Source organism: Plectropomus leopardus, chromosome 15 (genome assembly GCF_026936395.1).
Source record: "Plectropomus leopardus strain MGB_pleo_1.0 chromosome 15, ASM2693639v1, whole genome shotgun sequence".
In the NCBI taxonomy this organism is placed as follows: Eukaryota; Metazoa; Chordata; class Actinopteri; order Perciformes; family Serranidae; genus Plectropomus; species Plectropomus leopardus.
In genome coordinates, this window is record NC_142190.1 from 4,023,402 (window position 1) to 4,048,062 (window position 24,661).

Here is a 24,661-nt window from a genome sequence, read left to right on the forward strand (position 1 = left end):
GCTTGCTGTTGTCGTGTATAACATTACGTCAACAAGTCAAAATATTGCCATTATCACACCATGACTTTTTATATCATAATAAAATTATACCTGTATTTTGGTGAACACAGTGATATCGCACTCCCCTAATTTTTAAAAAAAAAATATTTATCTGTTATGCTCAGGAGCTGCATGTGAAGTCTGACCATCGTTTACGTTCTTCACAACCTTTAATAGACTGTGATCTGTGCACTGCATGGTCAAAAATAATGAGATCATGAAGTTGACAGTTTCAACAGTAGTCTTCATCACATTACCCCCCTCTAAAACACACAAACACACACATAAATACACACACAGAGAGATGAGACCGATGATATGTGGTGGTGGTGTGTCCATTTATTACACAACACAAAGCACCTACAATAATCCACTCCCCGTTGCGTCAGACAGTGGAAGATCTCACTTTTTTCACAGTGATTTTTTTCTTTTTTTTTTTTTTAAATGTGGACATGTTTAGACAAGGACATCAAACTGTTTCATCTAAATGAACAGAAAAAAACAAAAAAAATCTACACACAGAAATTCACAGCCAATATCACACACAAAAATAAAGCAGTGTCAACGAACAACAGTAAATTGAGTAAAAAATAGAATTTAATCATTTAAATAGTCTTTCAAAATACAAACATTGATTTGAACTTCTAAATAATATAACGTTTAGTAGCTATTCTTCATTATAACTGGCAATGTTAAATGTACACTGTGGCTATACAAGGAAATGTGTGAGGTTTGGTAATTTATTGTATTGCTCATTTATATTAATGCGCACATATTTAATAAAACTACAAATGACTGTATAATTTTAACAGTGACACTGCAAATGACCCTGCCTTCACCCTAACCCCCCCCCCCCGTACCTAAAACATGTTTGTTCACTAATTAAAAAATCTACTATTGTGTAAATGAGTTATGTTTGCTAGACGACAGGAATATTTAAGCTGTAACTTATAGACACAAAAGCAAACAGGTGAAACAGAGAGTCAGATTTTGCAGGATGTCAGTACCTGCTCCACAACACTAGCTGCTGCTTTAACACCCGTTCGTGTGCTGCCGAAAAATGACCTCCAGTGTTTACGAGCTTCACCATTATTCCTGTGAAACCACACAAACTATAGGCTCGACCCCACAAAGTGGGACACAATGTACCAACGAGGCATCTTATAAAGCATGATTAATGAGCCATATACACCTCAAAGTTATGAAAGCAAAGAAATGACGTCCGAAAAACCCAATGTTCAAATTTTTAAAAAATCAAAAGATCAAGAATTACATTTTGTCTCCACAGTTTTTTGGCCGTCTGGCTGCTGACTCCGCCTCCTGAGGTAGCCCTCTGTAGCCTCGCCGTGCTGCTAAATCTATAGAGCCGTGTGTATTTTGATCCCTAGAATGACAGACAACTGCTTACATAAAAAAAAAAAAAAATCATAACATCCTGAATGAAAAAGCTTCATTTCAAACCCCCGACAGTGTCACAATGTAAATAAAATACCCTTAAATCCTAGAAAATAAAATGTATGAAAAGCAAGTTTCAAGTCTTTACAAATTTTAGAACACTGTAAGCTGCACAAATATAATCGTAATGGGGAATTTGTATCACATTTGCTGGCTTTATTATTATTATTATTTCACTATAAATTGCATGTTTCTGTTTGTTTAAATGGAACTGTACATGGCTGAAGATTAACGGCCCTTTGACCACTAAATGTATCTGATTTTGACATCAGATACTGCAGCTCTGCATTGCATGTGAAGCCTAAAGATCATTTCTTTTTTTTTTAAAGGTATACTATGCAGGATTTTCCTTAAAAAAAACAACAAAAAAGGACTCATACAGAAGAAATCGCTCTCGATCATCACATATGACCCACTCGGTGTATGGCGGTTAAAGGTGGGGGGAAAACATTGATGCCTACTAGAACCTGTAACCTACTAGAATATTAAAATTGGGGTTTTTTTTCAGGCTGATAGATACAATCTGATGCAATAAAACTGATAGAGTGAAGTGAGTTATCTTATTAAACAAAACAGATGTTGAGAAAAATTTTCTTTGGGGATAAAATTTTCAGATTAAAAAATACAATAAATTGTGATATATCACAGTATATTTTATCGCAATTCTGAGCATACTGCAACATTTTTAAAAATCACAATAATATTGTATCGTGACTTAAGGATTGTGGTAATACCGTGTCGTGGGGCGATGATTCTCAAACTGAGTGGCAGTGTATTTTTCTGCAGACTCTTCTCTCTGTGTGTTTTCTTATTTTCTGTGCTTGCGATGTTTAACGGTGTGCTAAAGTTTCAACAAAAAATTACAACCTGAACCAAACCAACCCGCCTGAGTCGAAGCCTGAACCCAGCTCATCCGAGATCATCACATAAAATACCATAAAAACTTCAAATAAAGTCCATTCCCTTCTACACATTTTGACAAATAAAAGGCCCGTCTCAATTAAAAGCCTGGTCTGGTTCTGAGCCTGATTCCCCCCAAAAGCATGAGTCAGCTTCTAACACCCGGCTGAGTGGCGACACAAGCAACTCGCATCTCCAGCAGAAATGGACCAGCTTGGTGGATCGGCGACTTTCCGCACTGTAAGGATGATAATATTTGCAGGTATCGGCATATATTGGCTTTAAAATGAAATATTGGAATCAATCAACATGCTGATTTCTGCCAATATCACACAAGTGAACACGTACCAAACAGCAACCCTAACTTGAAGTATTTTTCTTATTTTGAACAACGAATGAATATTACATACAGTGAAAAGCTTTGTCTTTCATGTCTCCATCTGCAGGTCGCCTGTATGCATAATATGATTTGTAAATCCACCACAGAAGTTGATGTATTTATATCGATATCAATATCGATAAGTGGACATATCAATGTTGGTTAGTGGCCAAATGGGTTTCTTGTACTTCTTTTATATTTTCTTGCTATTCTCTGGGTCATTTCTTAAGTTGCTCATTGCCTTTTTCAAAGAAATCAAGCCAATTTACCCAGGTTTCAAAGGGTTAAAGACATAATCATTAAATAAATTAAGCATAAAGTGCTCAATTTTATTTTTTTTAATGTCTGATTTAAAAGGAAAAAAAAAGATTTCCCCCTGCCCATACAGCTTGAGCCCTTGCCAACCCGGCCAATCAGTGCACATCTGAACCTGGTCAAACGCGTCGGGTTTAGGTTGAGATTGAGAACTCCAGCGTGTAGCCCCAGAGCGCACAGGTGAGGTCAGGACTTTATTATAAGGTAGCTAACAGGTGCCAAACTGTAAGCACCACATGTCCAGGAGAACACAGCCCTGAAAAATAAAGTGAGATGAAATGCCAAACAAGAGTGGATCTAGGGTCGGCTTTTACTTTTACTTTCACAGGCGAACTCGTTCACAAACTAACCCACAATCCTGCATAGTATACCTTTAAAATTGCTTTTACAATTACAATGAGTAGGACTTTCAGGATGTTGTCAGACAAAGTTTCAACATCCAAAAAGGATGCATATGTTGCTCTGAACCCATTACGGGCACTTACAAGTTCAACACGTACAAATAAAACGAGGGATCTCTCATTGAAACAATCAAGATCTTTTATGCAACGCTCTTCCCGACTGCAGAAAAAGCAGCAAAAATCTCATCACACATATCAATCATACGGATTAGTGTCACAGCCCACAAATCAAACAGCTCACCACCATCGTGCCTGAACAGCCTGTGCTGCAGTCAAAAGTAGTGGTTCGATCTACTGGAGAAAAAAAAAGCAGATGCATTTCTTTTCTAAGCACTGTTGTTGCCACGCTTTAATGTCAAAGAGTTGAGTTCTTCCCTGATCTCAGTGTAGCTCATTGCTTTAGACTGCACACACGCTTTCTTGTATGGAAGCCAGTTTTTGTGCGTGCCGAGAGGACTTACACACACCAAAGTAGAGCATTTCATGAGCACACAGTCTTCAAATGCACGTCTCCATTGCACAACCTTATATAAAGAATCCAGCACCGGCTACGTACATCAGTGACTCCAAACTCCGGTAATTAAACCCCTTAAGTGCCGTTTTCTCTCTTACGTTTTTAAACTCACCCGGCATTCCCAAACACAAACCAGCCAGAAATCAGCACTTAAGGGTCCTGAGAGTGGAGAACTACTGATACGCACACACACAACTAGATGTCCCACCAGTTTATCCACATTTTAAATGTGACAGACAATAATCGAGTTGTTATATTGCTTTTAACATATTGCAAGTAATTCCTATGAGTTTGCCTACAACGGCACGCTAAACTATAGTAAATACAAGCACTCCATGTGCATGTCAGTCTGACCCTAAACTGGACCCTCGAGTCTTTCGCCGGATATGTTTTTATGGCTTTCATGAGTCGATGTTGCATTGTTTTAAAAAGTTCCAAAGCCACGTGTTTGCAGTCTGTTCTCGGGTACCTAAATGTTGTTCTTCCGTTGTTAAAATGCAGATCGACGCTGTGAAGGAGCACACCATGAAAATAGTTGATGTTAAATGTTTCCGCTCTCGGATCTCCTTTTACTGAAGCGTGGCAGTTACATCTCACTGAAAATAACCGATCCCCTCGTAGTGAATACATGAGGTTTTTATTTTCTCGTATTCTTTTCCTTTTTTCATGTAGCCTATGGAAAAAAAGGGGAAAAAAAGGACCATTTTCCTCATTGTTAAATCTCTAATAAAATCACTTTTCACAATCCACTCTTGAAGATCTCCGCTGGGTCTTTCTCTGCGTCCTATTTACGCTCTAGGGAGAGTCCATCATGGCTTCCAGCATCTCCAGGAATAGTTTGTGCATTGGTACACCGCCCCGGGTCTTGATGCTGTAGAAGGTGGTAAGAGCACGACCAGCAGTCTGTCGGAGGAGAGGCAATGTTAAAAGGAGGCGTCCGGCCCGCTGGGGGTCGTCCGGACGCCGCTGACATTCCAGCTCCAGCAGGGCCTGGTGGAGGAGGTCCCGCAGCTTCTGCACGGCCTCCATGTCCTCGATGTAAACAGAGTCTGACAGAACGACAGGGGGGGCGTATTGGTAAGGCATCTGTGTTGGGTGTTTACATTTTTTTAAGCTTTTTGCCGCAGACAGAAAGCCTGCGCTGCCCGGTGAACTTACTACAAATACAAACTAATGGCCGCTTTTATTTACAAAACAAACAGTGGGTCTGTAGTGCAAGCAGGATGTCAGACTTTCTGCTGTTGACTGTAATCTTAAGTGAATCTCTCAGGAAGGACTGCGTAGAGGTTATTACTGGTAACCTTGCAACAAATATTGGTTTCTATTCTACTCTACAATGTTTGTGTCTACAAAGTCAGATGTGCCTGCCAAAGACTAAGTGTAGTAGAAATATAAAAAATAATCAAAATAAAATAAAAATAAATAAATAAATAAAAATAACTAAGCATGCAGGGCACCTAAGATTTGCAATACTACATCTCTGGCTGTCACGGGCTTTTGGCTCATTTGGCTTTTCGGCTGCTGACTTACATATAATCCCATCAAGATCAAAAGATGGCGTCATTAATAAGATACTACATCTTACTGATGTTCCCTAAACATCTCATGTATGTATAATATTACACACACTTGTAACACTCTTTGCAGAAAATACACTTTTCAAAATCAAGCTATAAAAAATATTATACATTAATATTTTTTTCTTCTATCACTAAGTTAACTTTCTGCTGAGTTACTAGCTGCCTTGCATCATGCAGATATTATATATAAATGAGGGTACAGTAAATATTAGAAGCACCTCACAGTTTAAAACCATACAATTCAGCAGCCTCCAAACTAATCATACACTTTAATGAACACCTCTCAAACAACATCAGCGAGACTGACCATCATTACTTTCACGAGGGGACATTTCACTGCAGGGCTGTTGTACTACACTGCATTAGTTCTGAGTATAAACTACCTAATAATGTCCATACTAAATGATTTTCACATGAATATTTTAATTATTTATGTACGAGGTTTCCTGAGAATTTGTTGGCGGAGGTGGTGAGCACTGCCACTCAATGAGCTTAAAAGTGCATTGCGTAAAAATGCAAAATTTCTTCTGATGTTTCCAGAAACACTGAATTTCTGGGTAGCTGACTTCACTGTAAAAGTCTGCAGGAAACCCTGAAATGATCAATTATACCAGGAGAGAACACTTTCAAGCTGTTTTAGTTTGGCAGGTGATTTAAAAAACCCACAACATAAATTATACCACTGTTATTAGCTCTACAGATACTACTTCTATGAGATGCATTTGCCAAAATACTGCCTACAATCTTCATTAAAAAAGTATTACATACCTGAATTAGTGAGTGCGATGGCTTTTAGCATTACAAATTCCTCCCGGTCCACGTTTAGTGCCCGGAAACGGCGAGCAAGTTGACTAATTGCTGCATTGAGCTCGGTCAGTCCAGCAACACGCGACATCTCCTCATCGAGGACAAAATCCTCCGCGAACACTACCTCGTCCTCGCAGCCGAGTGAGCGGTACGCTACCCCCAACACCAGCACCTCCAGCCACACGGACTGCAGCACGGACATCTGGTCTGCGAGGGACAGCGACAGGAAGCCTGCAGAAGAGCAGACAAAGAGAGGGAGAGATTATCGTTGACATGCAGAGGACGCAAGCAGGAAATAAGTTCACATTTTTGGTGTCAACAGACACAGCAAGCACTGGATTCATGTCTTTATAACAGCCAAAAAATGGACAACGTACAGCAGGCTGCTGGTGACCCGACTTTAGCTTATAATGAAGTTAATGGTGCATCAGTTCAAAAACAAGTGTGTGCCCTCAGAATCAGGTATATAACAGTGAGTACACGGTTTACACACATTTTTACTGATAAATTGCTTTATGAAATATATATATATATATTATTAGAAAAAATGAAATCAGAACAGGATTTTTTCTGCCGATTTTTAACGGAAAAAATTGGCTTGGGGGGGTTTAATAAAATCTTTTGCCTCCTTTTTCTTTTCTTTAAAACATGCCTTCCAAACCCGCACGTTTTTTTTTTTTTTAAATCCCCCAAATAACACAATTTATCACAGCCAGAAACTGTAAAGCAGAAATCATCGTTGGATTTTTACATTTCAGACAGTCCCTGGACACATCATGTAATATTATACAGGTTTGTGAAACAGATTTCCATGACTTTTCCAAACGTTCAGGGCAAACACAATTTTCCAAAACTTCTCCAGGCATAGAAATTGTTATTTGCAAATTCTATGACTTTCAAAGTTTTGACCATATGAGCCCTGTAAGTAAAATTGTAGCTCCATAAAAATAAATGCAGAAGTCATGGCCTGAGTGAAACATGACGCAGCAGCACACAGTTTGTGCTCAGTGAGATTGGATCACTACATCTCTTCCACTGTCGCTGCCATGCTATCGCTGCCTCTCCTCCCCCGATTTATCCTCTCTGCATCTCTTACCAGGAATGTGTTTGGCCCAGCCGATGATAACGACCAGCTCGCGGTCAGCGAGGTCACAGAGGGTGGTGAGCGTGCGCTGGGCCGTGTCGGGCTGCAGAGGGTCAGGCATGGCGAATAACTTTTCGGGCTCTGCCACTAGGAGGTGGGACACAATGATGTTGGAGGAACCTGCGTCACAAAACGGACACAAAGCAAAGGATTAATATAATGCACGGGTGAAGACTGCATTCACAGAGACTCTAAATATCAACCCTGTCAAAAACATTTTCATTAAATATTGCTTTCCACAACATGCTGCGCTGTATCAGTGTCAACTGTGCCAGCGGTGCAATGTAACTAAGCACATTTACTCAAGAACTGTACTTTGAGATACCTGTAATTGAGTATTTTATTTTCATGCTGCTTTATACTTATACTTCAACTCTACTACATCTCAGAGGGAAACATTGTACTTATTACTTTACTCCATATATCTACCAGCTTTAGTGACTTTGCATAAAAAACATAAGAAGGGTTTTAAAAAACAGGAAGTTTGTTACACAAGTGCAGCTACAACAGTTAGTTGATTCACAGAAAATACTTTTCCAAGGGAGGAGGAGGGTTGTTTTTCTAATTTTTATTTATTTTGTTTACTTTATCTACATTTCCCTGATTACTATTAATTACTTTTACTTAAGTTACATTTTCAATAGTGGACTTTTACTTATAAAAATATAAAATATATGTATTTTCACAGGGTGGCACAGGTTTTACTTTAGTAAAGGATCTGACTACTTCCTCCAGCACTGAACTGTACTATAAACACATATATTCACCCTGTAAGTTTCCATATCCCTACTTTAAAGATTGAATTTAGACCTGCCAGCTGACTTCTAACTGATAGACACATTATTTCTGCGTAACACTGAGACTTTTTTTTATTTTAAACTTGCTCAAATCCTCAAACAGATTTATGTGAATCAAGGACTTTAAGTTGGTTGATCGAAATTTGTTCAAACTTGCAGCAGAGGGCGCCGTTTTCTAATCAGTACAAATATGTTTGAAGTGTTTCATGTGTTTCTTGTAAGTTCTGGGAAACGTTCTGAGCTGCTCCAGTTTTTAAGAAAAAAGGCTCAGCTCTGAAAAGACGACATCTATATCTCTACTTCTGAATTAGAAATCAGAACCTCCTATCTCCGAACACACGAGTGTTTTAGCGGCGTTTCAGAAATAACCTCCGTCTGTGCTGTTACGGCCCCGGGGCCTCTGCCGAGGCTTGTGTGTGTTGTCTTGTTGCTGTGTAGTTGGTGTGTATTTTCAGTGTTCCTGGTTCCTGACTGGAGGTTCGCTGAAGGATTGGGAGGCAGCTGGCCACTGACTCTTAGTTCCTTTAACAGTTTGAAACCAGAAAGAACATATCTTTTTTTTGTGCTGCATTCAGACACCTTGCAAAAGTATTTAAACCCTTAAAACAATTCATTTCTTAGTTTTTTGTTTGCCTTTTTATAGTGTTTTTATGCATGTTTGCTTGCTTTTAATTTGAGATGCGTGGAGAGTACTATGTTGTTAAATTTTAAAAAATCTATTTAAAAAATCTACTTACTAACAACAACTTATTAGTGTGGATATAACCTTAGATTTGTGTGTCTGTGATTAATGGCTTTTCAATCGCCTGGACGTTGCTGGGAGTGTCATGCAGCTTGCCAGCACACAATCAATTGACAGCTGATAATGTGTTGCCTGGAAACAACAAAATGCCTTTTGCTTCTGCTGCATTAAAAAAAGAAAAACCCACTCTGGGATGTTAATGAGAGCCCAGTAAGTGTGCGTTCTGATTGCACTTTTACAGCTTGTTACATAAAACCTGTCAGTCCTCTATCGCTGGCTGACATTTGATAGTTTAACAGAAATATAAAGCCACTTTTCACCTCATTAGCACAACTGATCCTTGTAGCAGTATTACAATATGTTGACTGTTTTAGTGCAAACAATGAATGACAAAATGAGACTACAAGTCCCACCTTTTTCACTCTCCTTTGTCAGTGATAGAGGGGCACTCTGGTATGTTGCATTCTCCACTTCGGGGCGTCTTTTGTACTTCTGCCGTCCGCCTCTGACCCTGTCGAGACGAACTCCTGCATTGAAAAAACACAGAATGAACATAAACCATATTTAAAAGATTGGTGCAATGACGCTTCATACTGTATCTGGTGTCAGAGAGCTTCTGCGCACCATGAACACTCACCCTCTTTCAGCATGCCCACTTTGAGGCACTTGGTGAAGCGGCATGCCTGACAAGCCTTTCTGCGCCTCTTGGTGATCTCACACTCGTTCGATGCCGGACAGCTGTATTCAATGTTGCCTTCATGGAGGAACAGACAATTGTTCAAATAAAAAAAAAAATCTGATATTTTGATATCAAGTTTACCAATGGGTCACATTTCCAAACACACATATAGAACAATAACTGCCACATGTTCATGGTTTTGTTTCACAGGTATGTATAAACCAGATGGGGTGGCTGTAGCAACAGTGTACTGAGACTCAGAATAATATCATTAAAGTGGGTCCTTATTCTGCTATTTCAAGCTATTTTAGAATGGTACTGGAGTTATGATTCATTATTTATTTTAATGTCTTACACTCAAGCTATACAGGCACTTAGTAGTAGTAAATATCCTTTTTTCTTTTAGGGCTGCACAATATATTGGTTAAAAAAACGTCACTAAGATGTCAACTTGCATGTTTAACACATCGCAATATTGCACTCGGGGATATTTTGAGTTACTTAAAAGAGAGAATCAGCAGAAAAGTGCACTTTAAAAGAGTAACTATCAACTGTACTATATCTTAATAGTTTTAACTAGTTTAACCCTTTGAAACCTGAGCATATTGGTTTCATTCCTTTAAAAAACATGGGGAAAGGCATTGAGCAGCGTAACAAGACATGCCTCAAAAATAAGCAAGAAATTAGTAAAAAGTTGCAAAAGGATATTATTATGAAAAATTATAAATGTAGGTTCATTTTGACTTTTGTTTGTTTTTCATTGTTTGTTTTTTGTTTGTTATTATGTCCCTATGTTTTTTTTTTTTTAAATGAATCTAACCAATTTGCTAAGGTTTTTAAAGGGTTAACTAAATATGCTCCAGTGTTTGTGTGTCACTGTCAGTGTGCAGCTGCATGTAGAAAATATAAATATTACCAAAAGATAGATTTATTTGGACAATATTATTTGTAGATTTTGTTTTTTATCAGAAGGTCAGCAGTCAGTGTCATAAAAAGGCTCCAAATGTTAAACTGAAACGGCTCACTGCTTGTTCTGCTCTGCAAACACTCTAACGTCACAACAACACCCACCTTGGATGGTTCTCTTGAAGAATGCTTTGCAGGCCTCACATGACGCCACGCCGTAGTGGTAACCTGACGCCACATCCCCACACACTAAACACAGCCTCTTGGGTAGCGTGCTGAGGGCGTACTTGCACCGCCCCGCTCCGTTTCCAGTGGAGCCCTCCTCTGCCCCGTCCGCGGCCTCGTCTTTGAAGTGGCAGCGCAGAGCCGGTGTGTAGAGCGGCGGCGAGTAACGTTTAACGCTGTCTCCCCTGGTCCCTCCACCTCCACTCTGAGAGGAGTCCGAGGAGGCTCCGCCGGGGCTGGTCCGACCTCCCCCACCTCCCTCCGGACTGCTCGGCTCTGCCTTTATGTAGACATCTGACCGACGGTCCCTGGAAGACATGATGTCTAGAGAGAGAGAGAGAGAAAGAAAAATAAACAACAAAGTAAATATGTATGTAAATCTCACATCTTTGTATTTTAACCCTGTGAAACTTCAACAAATTGGCTTGATTTAAAATATATATATATATGGGAAGAAGGAAATGAGCAATGAAACTCCAAAATTAGCGAGAAATTATCAAAAAGTACAAGAAAATTACCTGAGAATTAGCAAACAAAACAAACAAACAAAAGATAAAAAATAATTTTTTTTTAAAAAAAACAGGCAAACAGGCCTTGGAAAATATGCTTAAAAAATTAATTCTGTAACATACTTTTAAATATGTAATTATGATAATTGTTTTTTTTTTCTTTCTTTTTTACCGAGTTTTCATCTCTGGAAAAAAGTGCACGCAATCTCATATTTGCAGTTTTTTAAGTCTCTTTCCTAAATTTAAATAAATCCTACAGAAATCAGTTATCTTTTAATAGAATTTTTATCTCAGCAAAGATTGGCATTTTCAAAATCACAACATCTCCGACATCTAAATGTCAGATTTTTTTTTCTTCGTGATATCTTCCAGCTAAAAGAGGGTGAAAAAGTATGATTTTGGGAAATAGGATGTGGTCTCCAAAACTTTTACCATTTACTCTTATGCTTTTAGTTTATCCATGCAGGAAAGTTTGAGAGTAAATGCGAAAACTGAACAAAAAAGGGAGCCAAAATGCACAATGGATACAAGCAGAAATTTGAGACTGACACTGGAGATCTGCTGTGTAAATACTGCCTTAACCCCAGGCAGGGCTGGGCGATTAGAAAAAAGTCTTATCACGATCATTTTTTTCAGATCAGTCCATATAGATATACATATCACAATATATATATCAAACTAAATATACATCAACTCAAACCGCGTCCAGTGTGTCCTCTCTTAATGTCCCCGTCACACAGACACACACACACTGGAGACACCGGCGGAGAATGAGAGTGGAGCGGACATTCGGGGACACCGGCGGAGATGCTGGCTAAGACACGGTGGAAAATGAGAGTGAAGCGGACATGGCTGTAATGCGTTCTATCTACATTCTTTTGACTACATCTCATATTTCAATCGAGGAAAGGTTATATCGCGATTGATATCGTTATATCGCCCAGGGTTTCCCACCGTCCCTCCACCATTAAAATATCTGTGGTCACATACTGATTTAATCTTTTTTGAGCTGGATTGTTTAATAAAAGCACTACAGGAATATATAATGTTCAGTGTGGAGTGTGCTCTGGGCACAGACTGAGCAGCAGAACATTAGCTGCAGTGAAAGTGAAACTTCATTCTGCTCCTCTCATCCATCAATCTAATCCTATCAGCTCTGACCATATCAACAGATCAACTATCCAACCACGGACTCAAACACCACAAAATGCAGCTGAGGGGGAAAAAAGTCAGGAGTCGGTTCATATATGGCTTTGTTATATTTATCTATTATTAAAAAATATAGGTATTAAGCCCTCAACATCAATTTTCCCTGCAAAATCAATAATAGTATCGAATACAGATATTTTTCAAGGTATTTAACTGATGTGACAACACCAGCATGGACTGGATTTTTCAATGTAAGCATGTAAAGTTGCAGTAGTCAAAACACTGATAAGTCTATCAACAGGAAATTAACTGGCAACTATTTTAATTATCAAATAAGTATTTTGATATGAAATGAGTAATTTTAAAGCAAAAAAACAAGCCCAACATTTGCTGATTTTGTGCATAAATATGAGAATTTAATGCTTTTCTTTGTCATTCACAATAAACTGAATAGCTTTGTATATTTTTGTCTGTTTGTCAGATAAAACAATTTGACATCACTTTGGACTGTATGAAATTACAAAAAGCACGTTTCACTATTTTCTAAATTTTTTATTGACAAAACAATCACGAGACTAATGGGCAGACTAATCAACAGTGAAAATAATCATTGGTTGCAGCCCTATCAGCATACTAACGTGAAAAAAGGCCTGCTTGTTCCCCTTTCTTGGTCTTTCACACTTTCCTGGGCGCTTAAACTTATCAAAAACACCTTAAATTCACCAAACCAGAACCTTTTACGCCTTAAATAAAACTCTACAGCCCTCGAATCATCGGCACTGTGTGAAGTCTTTTGTCTGTTCCACTACTAGACATGAAAATAGCCAAGGTGACTGGATGAAGGTCGCTATGGTCATAAACACTGGCCGCTCTTCCCTTTTCAGACACATAACTTATGTTCCAGTAATGCAGGAAGAGTACTGCAGCAACCTGCTCGCCTGCCAAAGGCTGTCTAGAGTTCTCCATTTAATTATTACAGAAACAGGCAGGGTAAAAACGTCATGCTTGTGATAAAATGCAATATGCTTAGAAATCCACATCCACGCTCACAGAATGCTTACGAGTCAAAAATTACGGACAGAAGAAGTTTTGAAACAGTTGCAGTTTCCTAATCTCAACCCAGCTCAAGAGTGAGAACAAAAAAGAAATACTCCTAAAAAATCATGTAAAATACGTTAAAACACACAAATTCACTCTCACATAAACTGCAACAAAATTGACTACCCAAAAGTACACGCTGGGAAAATCAAGAACATTATTACAATTTAATTTTTTTTTAATTTAAATTAAAAAAATGTAATTTTTTAAGTGCGTCTACAGTCATGACCTTCCACAACCAAATGCAATGTGAATGGTTAAACTGCCAAGTCATTTTGTTTCATGCTTTTATGATACAAGTGATTTTTTTTCATACATTTTAGAGTCAGAATTTTTAATGTCGCTTATACATTGCATCTATTATAAATTAATATTAGCCTAAAAACAGTCTAATCCCCTTGACATATAATGTAGTAATATCAAATGGGCATCTGTGTCAGGCTTCTGGTACGTAACCGAACGTACAACTGGGTGACTATTTGTGTAAGCAAAGTGACCACCGCTCTGCCCCGACCAAATGATGGTAATTAATTCAGAACAAAAGCGCAGCACTCCTGTAATCACCCCTATAGGGGAACGCTGTAAGTATTATGGATTACCAAACAAGGGCTAAATTGTTCATGTTTCATTACAGTGTCTGAAAATATCAAGTGATGAGAGAACTGCAGATCCTGCTGTTGCTTAACCCTTTGAAACCTGAGCAAATTGGCTTGATTTCTTTCAAAATGTGAAAAAATATAGGTCTGCACAGCAGGGAAGTCTCCTTAAAGGATTTTATTCTGTGAAAATAAGTGACATTACTTATTTTCGCAGAATAAAATCCTTTAAGGGGAGCCCCCCAGTGTGCAGACCTCTTTTTTTTCATATTTTTTCACACTTTGGTTTATCTTGGATCCAGCACCCACTACGGTATGTGCGTGTCTTTTGTTGAATCTCATTGATTTCTTTCAAAAAAAGCTACATTAGTAAAGAGAAAAAAGATCATAGTAAGTGTTTAAAAAAGATGATAATAATAATAACAACAACAGCAATAATGACTAGCAAGAAATTAGTATAAAAGTTATAAGAAAATAACCTGGAAAAAGAAGTGCTGATTTTTTTTTTTTTTTTTAATGTTATTTTTTCTGGAACATCATTTTAAGAGTAAAATTACTGCAATTATAAATGTAGTTTTCTGGACCTTTTTTTTAAATATATTCTTCTTTCCAACTAGTTTTATGGTCATTCTTGTGTCACCTTTTACTAATTTCTAAATATGTGGGACATTTCTTGCCAAGTTCATCATTGCCCTTTTTCCCCCATGTTTTTTTCCAAAGAAATCAAACCAAATTTCTAAGGTTTCAAAGGGTTAACTGACTTCAGAAAAATGGGTAAAAATGGGATCAACAAAGAGGCATGAATCATGAGTGTGTGCCATGTCTGTCTCTAGGCTTGAACTCATCGGAGGATAAATCAATACAGAGCCGTACTCCAACGATTGTGCTCTTGTTCCAACTTAATAGATAACTGTGTGAGGACGATCTCTGCAGACTAAATAGTCCCCAAATCCAGTTAAGACCTGAGAGTGACAGCTAATACACCGCTATTACCAGCCCATTTCCCCTCGTTTATCAGCGGCGCTGATAATCCAGCTGCAGCCTGCATATTGACAAAGTGTTGCAATATTTAAAATGCATTATGGTTGGCTGACGCTCCAATCTCTCGCCCTGCCCACAACGACAACATTACATGCAGTTGCATACTCTGTACAGACTGATATGGGTTACTGACCTAAAAAAGACAAACGTATGGGTGATTGACATAATTAATCAAAGGCTCTTAGTATTTACTTCATTGCATATAATCAGTAAAACCTCAGTCCTGACATGTGCTACATACTGTGTAAACCAATCTGCACTACTGCGAATGTGTGTTTTATATCACTCATTTACAGACTTAATGAACAGGCCTCTAATGACAGCTTATCATCCAGAACCACTTCACATCACGGTATCTCTGAGAAAAACATGATTTTATGTCCTTTATCAAGACTTTTTTTAAATTGCAACAAAGAAATTTAAGACCAATTTTACAATAACGGGGTTCCTGCAGATTAAGGTAAGGTATATTTAAGACTTTTAAATGCCAGTTGGACTTAAATTTAAGACCAATTTTCTGATAACAAAAAATGAAGGGACAATTTTATTTGGCCCAGGTGTTTGTCATAACTTAAAGGTAGACTATCTACATCAGATGTTGAAAAAAAAAAACTTTTTAAAGTTGAGCACATGGGAGACAGTGAACATATTAGATTATCATAAAAGAATCTATTTGTTTAACCAACAGAAGAAGGAAATATCTGGCATTTCTGGACGTTTTTCTGGGGGATTTTGTGTTTCTAACTCTGCATGTGAGATCCAACTGCTTGGATTCCCATCATGACAAGTTTAGGAGTAATTTATTAAATTGTTTAACATAAAAACAGATGTTTCCAATTATATTAAGATTTAAAAATATAACTTCAGAAAAAATTCATAAAAATCCTACTTTGCATGTCTGAGCATTTTTAAGACTTTTGAAAGATTCATTTAATTCAATTTAAGAGCAATTAATGCCTTATTTTTAGATTAATGAATTTAATGCCTTTTAAGTTTTTTAAGGATCCACGGGTACCCCAACTAACCCAAATTGAAAGACAATTTTGCCAAAATGTTAATTATAACATAAATTATGACATTTTTGTCCAGTAAAAAAAACATTTTTGATCTTTATTAATTATAACTTTTTTTTAATGGAACTTTGTGATTTTATGTTTTTTTGCTCTGCAGGTGAGACTCCATTGCCGTAATTCCAAACACTGACGAGTTTAAGAAGACAAATTTTGTAGATTATTAACAACAACCAAAAAGAAAATAGATGTCAGCAATTATTTTGAGATTCTACAATGCAATGTCAGAAAAATAAAGATTAATAAAGTCCTACTTGCCAAGTCTGAGCACTAACTGGTTATTTGAATACAAATTAAGGCCTTTTTAAATTAATGAATTTAATGCCTTTAAAATTATTTAAGGATCTGTGGGAACCGTGTAAAAACTTTTGCCTCCATCTTTCAGTCACAGCATGCACGTGAAAATGTGATTTTCAGATGTTCCAAATTTTCGATATCAGGCGCATAAACTGGGTCCAAGTCCCACTGAGAAACAGGAACAGGGAGGAGGCTCAAATTGCATTGATGTTATCGTCCAGTTCCTGGATGTCAACTTACAAACAAAATCACACCGTGCATGTGTTTTACATATGCACCATTCAACATGTACTACATCAAGACAATAAGCCAGGAAGCGGAAACAGGCAGGTAAGATCACTGCAAACCCTTCACACCCTGAACTACCTGATCCAACTTCTCCTCTCTGGTAGGCACGACAGAACAATGTACGCACAGGATACTGAACTTGCTTTGCCCCGACGCCATTTCGGCACAATGACAGGAGGCCACAGTCCTGTTATTACATAAATATGAATAATTTATATATAAATAATTAGCCCAAGCGTCTGCTAAGGCGTCCTGGGGATCTTTCCCTTGCATTTGTTTATTTAAATAAACAAGCTCTATATCTATGTTATTTACTCGGGCCACAAGTTACTGCTAAACGCCAGAACAACCAGACACAAGAGCAGCTTCTTTCCACAGGCTTCCAGTCTAATAACAAACATGACAAATCATCAGTCGTATACTTCAGTGTCTATAACCCTGTAATACCAAGCACCCACTTCACCAGTAAATTATGTACTTCATAATTTAAATACTCACTGTTATTTAACATGCTGATATCACTTTCACTATAAATATTAATAGGGCAGCAAGATATGCTAAAAAAGTTATATTGCAATTACTTTTTACAGATTTTTCAAGCATGCATATCATGCATAGCAATTTTGTTAGGAATGGTTATTTTTTGCCTTTTTAATTTGAAAAAAAAAATTAACTTTGTTGGGGTCTGTACCAAACAAGCATGACCTTACCTCTGGAATTTTTTTAGTAGGCTGGCGCCTCCCTGTAACACCATAATGCTTCAATTTTTAGTGATATGTTGTTACATGTTTTACCTTTGTCAAAAAGTTACAGCTCCTGCAATTTCAATATTGCCATATTTAATATAAAAAATGATTATATAAATTCTATAAAGAAGTGAATGATATTGGATTTTCTGTTGATACACTGATGATGTATACCAGTGCATAACAATTTTTTTGGTTAATAACCCATATCGATATCAATACATCAACTTTTTCCCTACCTAATATTAGCGATTATCAAGCCTCTTCTGCAGTGATGTTATGCATACTCTTATTGTGATGAAAACATGAAATACAATGCTTTTCAGTGCATGTAATATTAATTGATTGTCCAAAAACACACAAGAAAAACACTTTAAGTTTTCTACATGTTCATTTGGTCAATAAAATAAAAAAAATTGGTTTGTGATATCAGCAGAAATAAGCATGTTGACTGATTCCATTATTTCATTGTAAAGCCCATATCTGCCAAAAGCGATGATGTGGCGATATTACTGTGCGTCCCTATTTATGCAAACTGAAGTGTTAGTGTTGTGTTTATTTAAAAATACTGTAATGCATTGTGTAAAATATTGAAAATAATTATTAAAAATATTATTGTAATATAAATCCTGTATTATTCTACAACTTTAGATCTGAAGAAAACACAATAACCCATTATTCTGCACAAATGTGTCTGCACAAAATCTGCATAAGAGAGTTTTTTTGTGCCTATATTTTGTTCTTACCTGAAAAAAATCCTAAATAAGAAAAAAAGCGAATGTCTCAATGAGTATATATGTCTTAATGAATAATGTAAGTGGGTTTTAATTGGAAATATCTTCTTGGCAAGTGAGGCCCATTGAGAGCAACTAAAAACCTGAGGTAAATTCCTTGTCTGTGAACACATACTTGGCCTCTACAGCTGATTCTGATTCTCACCGCAAACCATGTACTGTATCTTTATCATATTTATTGCAACAACTGATAATCCACTCTTGTAGTAGCCGGCAGTGGCACTTTTCTTTGGAGTTTGCCCCTTTCTGATTGTAGCACTGTTTGGCAAGCAGCAAGGGGGTCACAGCAAAACCTTTGCCTGTTTAAAGTTTAGCTCACTCGGGGTTTAGTTTACGAGCACAATGAATGGTTCAGCCAATAACACAAGTCTAGTACATGAGCTCAGATGATCAACAATGTGATTATTAGACCAACAAGTATCCCTGTCTACCATGTGCACCGCTGGCCAGCTCCACATCTGCTTTTTGCAAATGAGGAACATCGGTGAAGAAAATGTTCAAAAGCAAACGATAATAGCTATAATACTGATATTTATTATATTGAAAGCAGCTTAAATAGAGAACAAAAGCAGCTGAGGTTGACTAAAATGCTCTGTTATCTTTTCACTCACCATAGAAACGTGTCGTGTGTACTGTAAACTACCAGCATGTTTTGAGTAGCATTAGCATTAGCTCCAGTGGTTAGCTAACTAAGCTAGTAGAAGCTAGCGTTAATCCCGACTCTCCTGCTGGCACCGGGAGGTTATTTTTGTCACTCTAACCCGCACTAGCCTGCATCTTACCTGGTAACGGTGACTTATACAGCGCTTAAGTCCCTCCACGGTGTGATATCATGGCACAGGTTTAACGGGAAAATCGGTTTCCAGACTGCCCAGCGCCTGCTAGCTTAGCGTGTGCTGGCTGTGAGAGAGGCGATGGGCCGGGCTACAAGCGGCTTTCTTTAACAGCTGGTGGACGCTAAGACACAGGAGGTCAAAGAGCGCAGTTTGACACTGATGTCCTGCAAAAGCTCTTTTTAAAAAATCATTATTTAACTGACAAATGAACTAAATGTTTGGAGACAGGTATTTTAAAGCTCCCTTATTGTGCTCAGTTTCAGGTTCATGCTTGTTTTGGGGGGTTCTAGTAGAGCAGTGATACTACCTAAAATAAAGATAAAAAGATTCACAATGGGGATTGTTTTTGTACTTTAAGTATACCAGAGTGCAAAAAAAAACTTCTAAAAAAAATCTAAATGGAGCTTATTTATCAAAAAGTGCCAGTGGAGGATCCCAGCAACCCTGACAGAGGTCCTACCTATGACCCTTTGTCCTGAAATCCTACAAATATACAAAATTCCAAGAAATGTCCAGAAATTATTGAATTGTCCGAAAAGCCTAGAAACTTCATAAAATCCTAGAAACATCCTAAAGTCCGAGGACCATCCTAAAATCCAAGAATTGTCATTAAGACCTAGAAATATCCTACAATCCAAGAAACGCCAATAGGTCCTTGAAATGTCATAATATCCGAAAAATGTCCAAAACTCCTAAACATCCTAAAATCCCAGATACTTGCTTAAAATCCTAGAAACTTCCTAAAATCTGAAAAATATCCTAAAATCCTTGAAATGTCCAGAAATTGTAGAAATGTCCTAAACTGTCAATAGAAAATTAGTAACACTAACTGTATAATGAGAAAAATATCAGTACTGGATTCTTTAACTGTCCATATTGACACAGTTTTCAGCTATACTACAAGTATATATATGTTGTAGTATACTACAACAGCATAATCATATTTGTAATTCACAAAGTTTGCTTATAGCGTTTGGTTCTGGTGTGATGCCCCTAAAGTTTTAGTGGCCCCATCTATGAAAAAAATTCTGGGTGTGCCACTGTAAAAAGGATCTGATCAGTGTGTTGTAAGGAACAATTTGACATACAAGGAACAAAAGTAGTTTCAGACAGTCAGGATTATTAAAGCTAATGCATTTTCAAATAAACTGATACCAAAAACCAGCGTCTTACATTAAGAGGGAGCCACCTGAGTGTGTCTGATGTTGTGTGATTGTGTGTGAAAAAGGAGCAACATTGTGCGTTACATAAACTTCAGTTCCGCATAAAAGAGGATAAAAGGTGACTTTGGATAAATATATGAAGTCCTAATTTTAAATTCAATGAAGGCTTGATTGACATGTTCAGGAATTAACTTACTGTCAGTGTATTGAACATAATGCAAAGTCTTGACTCACTTTACCCGACAGAATACAAAAGAGGTTCTTCATGGTGAATGACTGACGAGGCAAGCAGTCGTCGTCTAATTGGGGTGCAAATTTGGAAATTCCAGGCAACTGACTCCATATTGTGACAAAAATTTTGATTCTTCTCTGCATAAACTGCTGCATAAAGCTCAGACTAGATTTTGGACATTTACTTCCAAGGGCATAGGTTTCATTTTAACATGAGGAGGGGGCACATATGAAACTGAGAAACTTGGTAAGAAATGTTCAACAAGATGCAGAAAAATATATTTTTTAAACTCTATAGGACAAAAAAAGTCAAGGCAAAGAAAAAGAGGAAAGCTCTGGAAATTTATCACTACAATTTTCAACACTTTTTTCAGGTTGGTTCCTTTTCTTAAATTTCTTTTTCTTTTTTTTCTAATTTTCAGGTAATTTTCTTTTACTTTTTTCATAATTTTCTTCAAAATTAGAAATTTCTAATTTCTAATTTTGGGGTCATTTCTTCTCTTGTTGCTCATTGCCTTCTTTGTGCATTTTCTGTATCAATTTATGGTGTAACTATCTTTTTGTTGTTGTTGTTGTTGTTGTTGTTTTTGTTGTTCTTGTTGTTTTCAAAATAAAAGTCCACTGCTACTTTTTACTCATCTCTAGTTTATTTTTATGGAGGTCTGCAGTATAATCACAGCTCGCTCTTTCAACATGCCCTAATAGTTGCTTGATTGCAACAGAACGATATGCACTTTGCTTCCACTAACCTTTATTTTGAATGTGAAATAAGAAGCCAACACCTTCAAAGTCTGTCTCTACAGTTATGTTGCTGCTGCGATTGCGTCCATATCCCTCTCTTTTGGCTTCTAAAAAAGTTGTTGCCAGCTAAAAGTCCATTACAGCCATAACAGAATGGACTTAACAAATAAGAGACATAATCATAGTTGAATAATATTTCATGTTGCATGTTACCTGTTTGCTGCGCTGGAGTTTGAAGCTTATATTATCTGTGACTCCCAGTGGTAGCTCAACGAAGTGTTGCCTTGGGTTGAAGTCTGCAGTTATCAGGACACCTGCAAAGTAAGCAAAGGCATTTGAGTGCCGTCACAGATCTGACAGCAAAGTCACGTTTCATCAGTACAGTCTCAGTACAGTACAGTACACACTGTCCAGCCCCAAAACAACCATGATGTCAGAGAACTAGTTGCACACATTAGATTATTACAAGGATCTCAACAGTGCCAATCTTCACACGGACAAGAGGATACCGCGTTTCCCGGTTTGTACATCTGAATTTTCCTTCCTGAAATACATATCCCACTGTATCTATGCTTTTCTGCACGCTGCACGAGTACCCTCCCCCTTGCGCTGCGTGACACACTCCAAAGGTCACAGTCACAGGAATGCTTGAAGGACAGACAGAGTAAAGCCAACACCTTGTCCCTTACTCATGCAAAGTCATAAGCTCAAGTTTGGTGATAACTCTCTGTAAATAATTAAAGAGACCACTTTCGATGTAAAAAATTGCTAAAATGCAATTTTAGCTACATATATGATACATTTCAAAGACATTAAATGCTTAATTGCAGCAAAGAGGGACTTTTTCCCCCCAAGCAGCTTTAAAGTTTGAGGAAAAAAAACTGGCAACTTTATTTTTTCAAAAGTGATATTTTGACCTTTTGAAACTTGGAACAGTTTTCTTGTGTTGTATTCAGACGCAAGCAAGCATTCAAGCTTCTGAAACATGAGAAAATGTGTTCAGATTTTTTTCAAAATCAAAGGAGGAAAAGGCAATCAGCAATGTCCTGCAAAAAAGGAAAGTTGCATAAGGTAAAAATGTTAAAAAAGGGGAGAGAGTTATCAGAATTAAAAAAAAAAAAAAGGGGGGAAATATAAAGTTATAGTTTACATTATTGTACATTTAAAATTATGTTAAAGAAAGAATATATTAAAATATATTTTTTATTTTTATCATTTTATTTATTAACTTTATTTATTTATTTATTTATTTATTACTTTTTTCCAGGTCATTTCTGTCTTTTTTTTTTAAAGTGATTTCTTTTATTTTTACTCTTTTTATTTTTTTTTCTAGGTCATTTATTGTCTGTCTTTCTTTTTTAATTTATGATATTGTTTTAGCTAATTTTCTTGTGACTTCTTGCTATTTTCTTGCTCATTTTTGGGTAATTTCTTGTTAGGTTGCTCATTGTTAATTTGCTCATGTTTCAGGATTAAAATAATCAATTCAAATTAAAGATGTGGGTTTAGATATTTAATTGGCATCAACTCTAATTATTCTTTGTGCTAAATATCATCTCTGAACTCACTTTCTGCAGAGATGCAAAGTCAAAAGCCAGAGCACATAAACTGTTTGAAATCTGCCTTATGTCAGACTGTCTTTTCCACTGCTGTGCATCACACCGACTGTACATCAAACTCACTTTGAAGGTTTTAAACGCGGCGCGCTGCAAGTGGAGACGGAGAGAACAGCACCCAGGGGTGACCTTGTCTACTGATCTCGGACCGGTGAAAGGTTAATTGCCATAGTGGATTATGCTTTAAGATCAGTGACCTCAATCCCGGTCCAGCAGCAGGCTCGGTGTCTTGCATAGTTCAGTGTGTTAAGACGGGCGAACTCAGGACGGGTTCAAATACATAAATAATAAAATAAAAGCAGTTTGAAGAAGTGCTCGGTGCTATTTGCACGTGCGGGACTCCCTTATCTGCGTCTCATTCAATCACGCATTCTTCATTTACTCAATGAGTGCATCTTCTTTATTAACACATTATTTTGGGGGGTTTACCGGTGAGCAGCGCGTTAGCACTTATACAGTGTTATATCTGCGCGTGAATTGGTCACCGGGTGGTTAATAAGGAGGAAGCTTGTACTGCAACATTATTACACAATGTACTTAATGTTTATTCAGCGGCTCGTGCCCCCTACCCCCAATAACGTGGCCACGCGAACTTAGCTCTGCCAGGCGAACCGTGCACGCACATCAGGCTCCCGACATCACCGCGCGCACATTCACAACAGACACTATCTCTGCAGTGGAAAGGAAGTAAAGCTACTTACTGGGAAATGTAAAAACATCGCAGTGTCTTTTCTTTTTTGGAAATCTGAAGTCAGTCAAGTCTTTGCGGCTCCAAAGTCCACCGTCGGTTTAACCGGTTTAACGGCGCAGTCCAAGCCTTCTCGCGGGGTTCGTCACATCGCATCACTACGTTACCGTTTAATAAGGTGATAACAACAACCGGCCACACACTGTCTTATCCGCCTGTTCGGTTCCGTACACTGGTGTTATACATTCAGCTGAGGTTGTGGTTGGACAGCGAGACTTCAAGAAGGAAGACCGAGTTTCCGGTGGAGGAAAAGAGAAGTTTCACAATAAAATGTAGACTGTCAAGGTTATCATACAACGGGAATATGCTTTGAAGTATTGGTGCATAACATTTACATAGGCTATTAAGAGAAATGTAATTAATAATAAGTAATTAATTACGTACTGCAAAAATTAAACATCAAAATAAGGAAAAATAGCCTTTGTGCAATAAAAGACCACAAAAAACATGCAAAGGAAAATCAAAGAGACACAAACAAAAAACAGGCACAAAATTACCACAAAAAAGGGACCAAAAAAAACCACAGGGAGAGACCTAAGCCAATTGCGAGTTATTTCATCCATGCTCTCTAACCCTTTGAGACCTGAACAAATTGGTTTGTTTCCTATCAAAACACGTGGAGAGGGCGATAAAGAACTTAAAAAGACATGGCCCTAAAATTTGCCAAAAAGAAATCAAAATGTAAAATAAAAAAATTACCTGAGAATGTGCAACAAAAAAATAATTAAAAAAATTAATGACCAAAAAGTACTGAAAATAAAAAGCATTAGTTTATGTAAGTTATGTATTTTATTATATATTTTAACAGAATGTTAAATAAAAAGTATTATAATTATGAATATAGTTTTAGACATT

General features: G+C 37.4%; 1 protein-coding gene across 2 annotated transcripts; it reads right to left on the reverse strand.

The window, feature by feature from the left end:
• Positions 1-358: 358 nt before the first annotated feature.
• On the reverse strand, positions 359-24,011 carry esrra (estrogen-related receptor alpha). Of its 2 annotated transcripts, XM_042499012.2 has the most exons (8): positions 23,760-24,011; positions 21,656-21,756; positions 10,824-11,207; positions 9,711-9,827; positions 9,487-9,600; positions 7,487-7,654; positions 6,352-6,621; positions 359-5,052 (listed from the first exon to the last, which is right to left on the reverse strand). In XM_042499012.2, the coding sequence occupies exons 3-8, from the start codon at positions 11,200-11,202 to the stop codon at positions 4,799-4,801; spliced, it is 1,302 nt and encodes a 433-aa protein (XP_042354946.1). In that variant the 5' UTR covers positions 11,203-11,207; positions 21,656-21,756; positions 23,760-24,011; the 3' UTR covers positions 359-4,798. The 2 variants fall into 2 exon arrangements, with proteins under 2 accessions (XP_042354946.1, XP_042354947.1); XM_042499013.2 differs by lacking the exons at positions 21,656-21,756; positions 23,760-24,011 and adding an exon at positions 19,254-19,411.
• Positions 24,012-24,661: the final 650 nt, after the last annotated feature.

What these genes read in the sequence shown, in the direction of transcription:
- esrra (XM_042499012.2), bottom strand. Translation starts at nt 11,202, where the DNA reads ATGTCTTCCAGGGACCGTCGGTCAGATGTCTACATAAAGGCAGAGCCG. An exon ending in CTTCAAGAGAACCATCCAAG is followed by an intron (nt 9,828 to 10,823) that starts GTGGGTGTTGTT and finishes TCCTCCATGAAG; the next exon opens with GCAACATTGAATACAGCTGT. An exon ending in GACAAAGGAGAGTGAAAAAG is followed by an intron (nt 7,655 to 9,486) that starts GTGGGACTTGTA and finishes TTTGTGACGCAG; the next exon opens with GTTCCTCCAACATCATTGTG.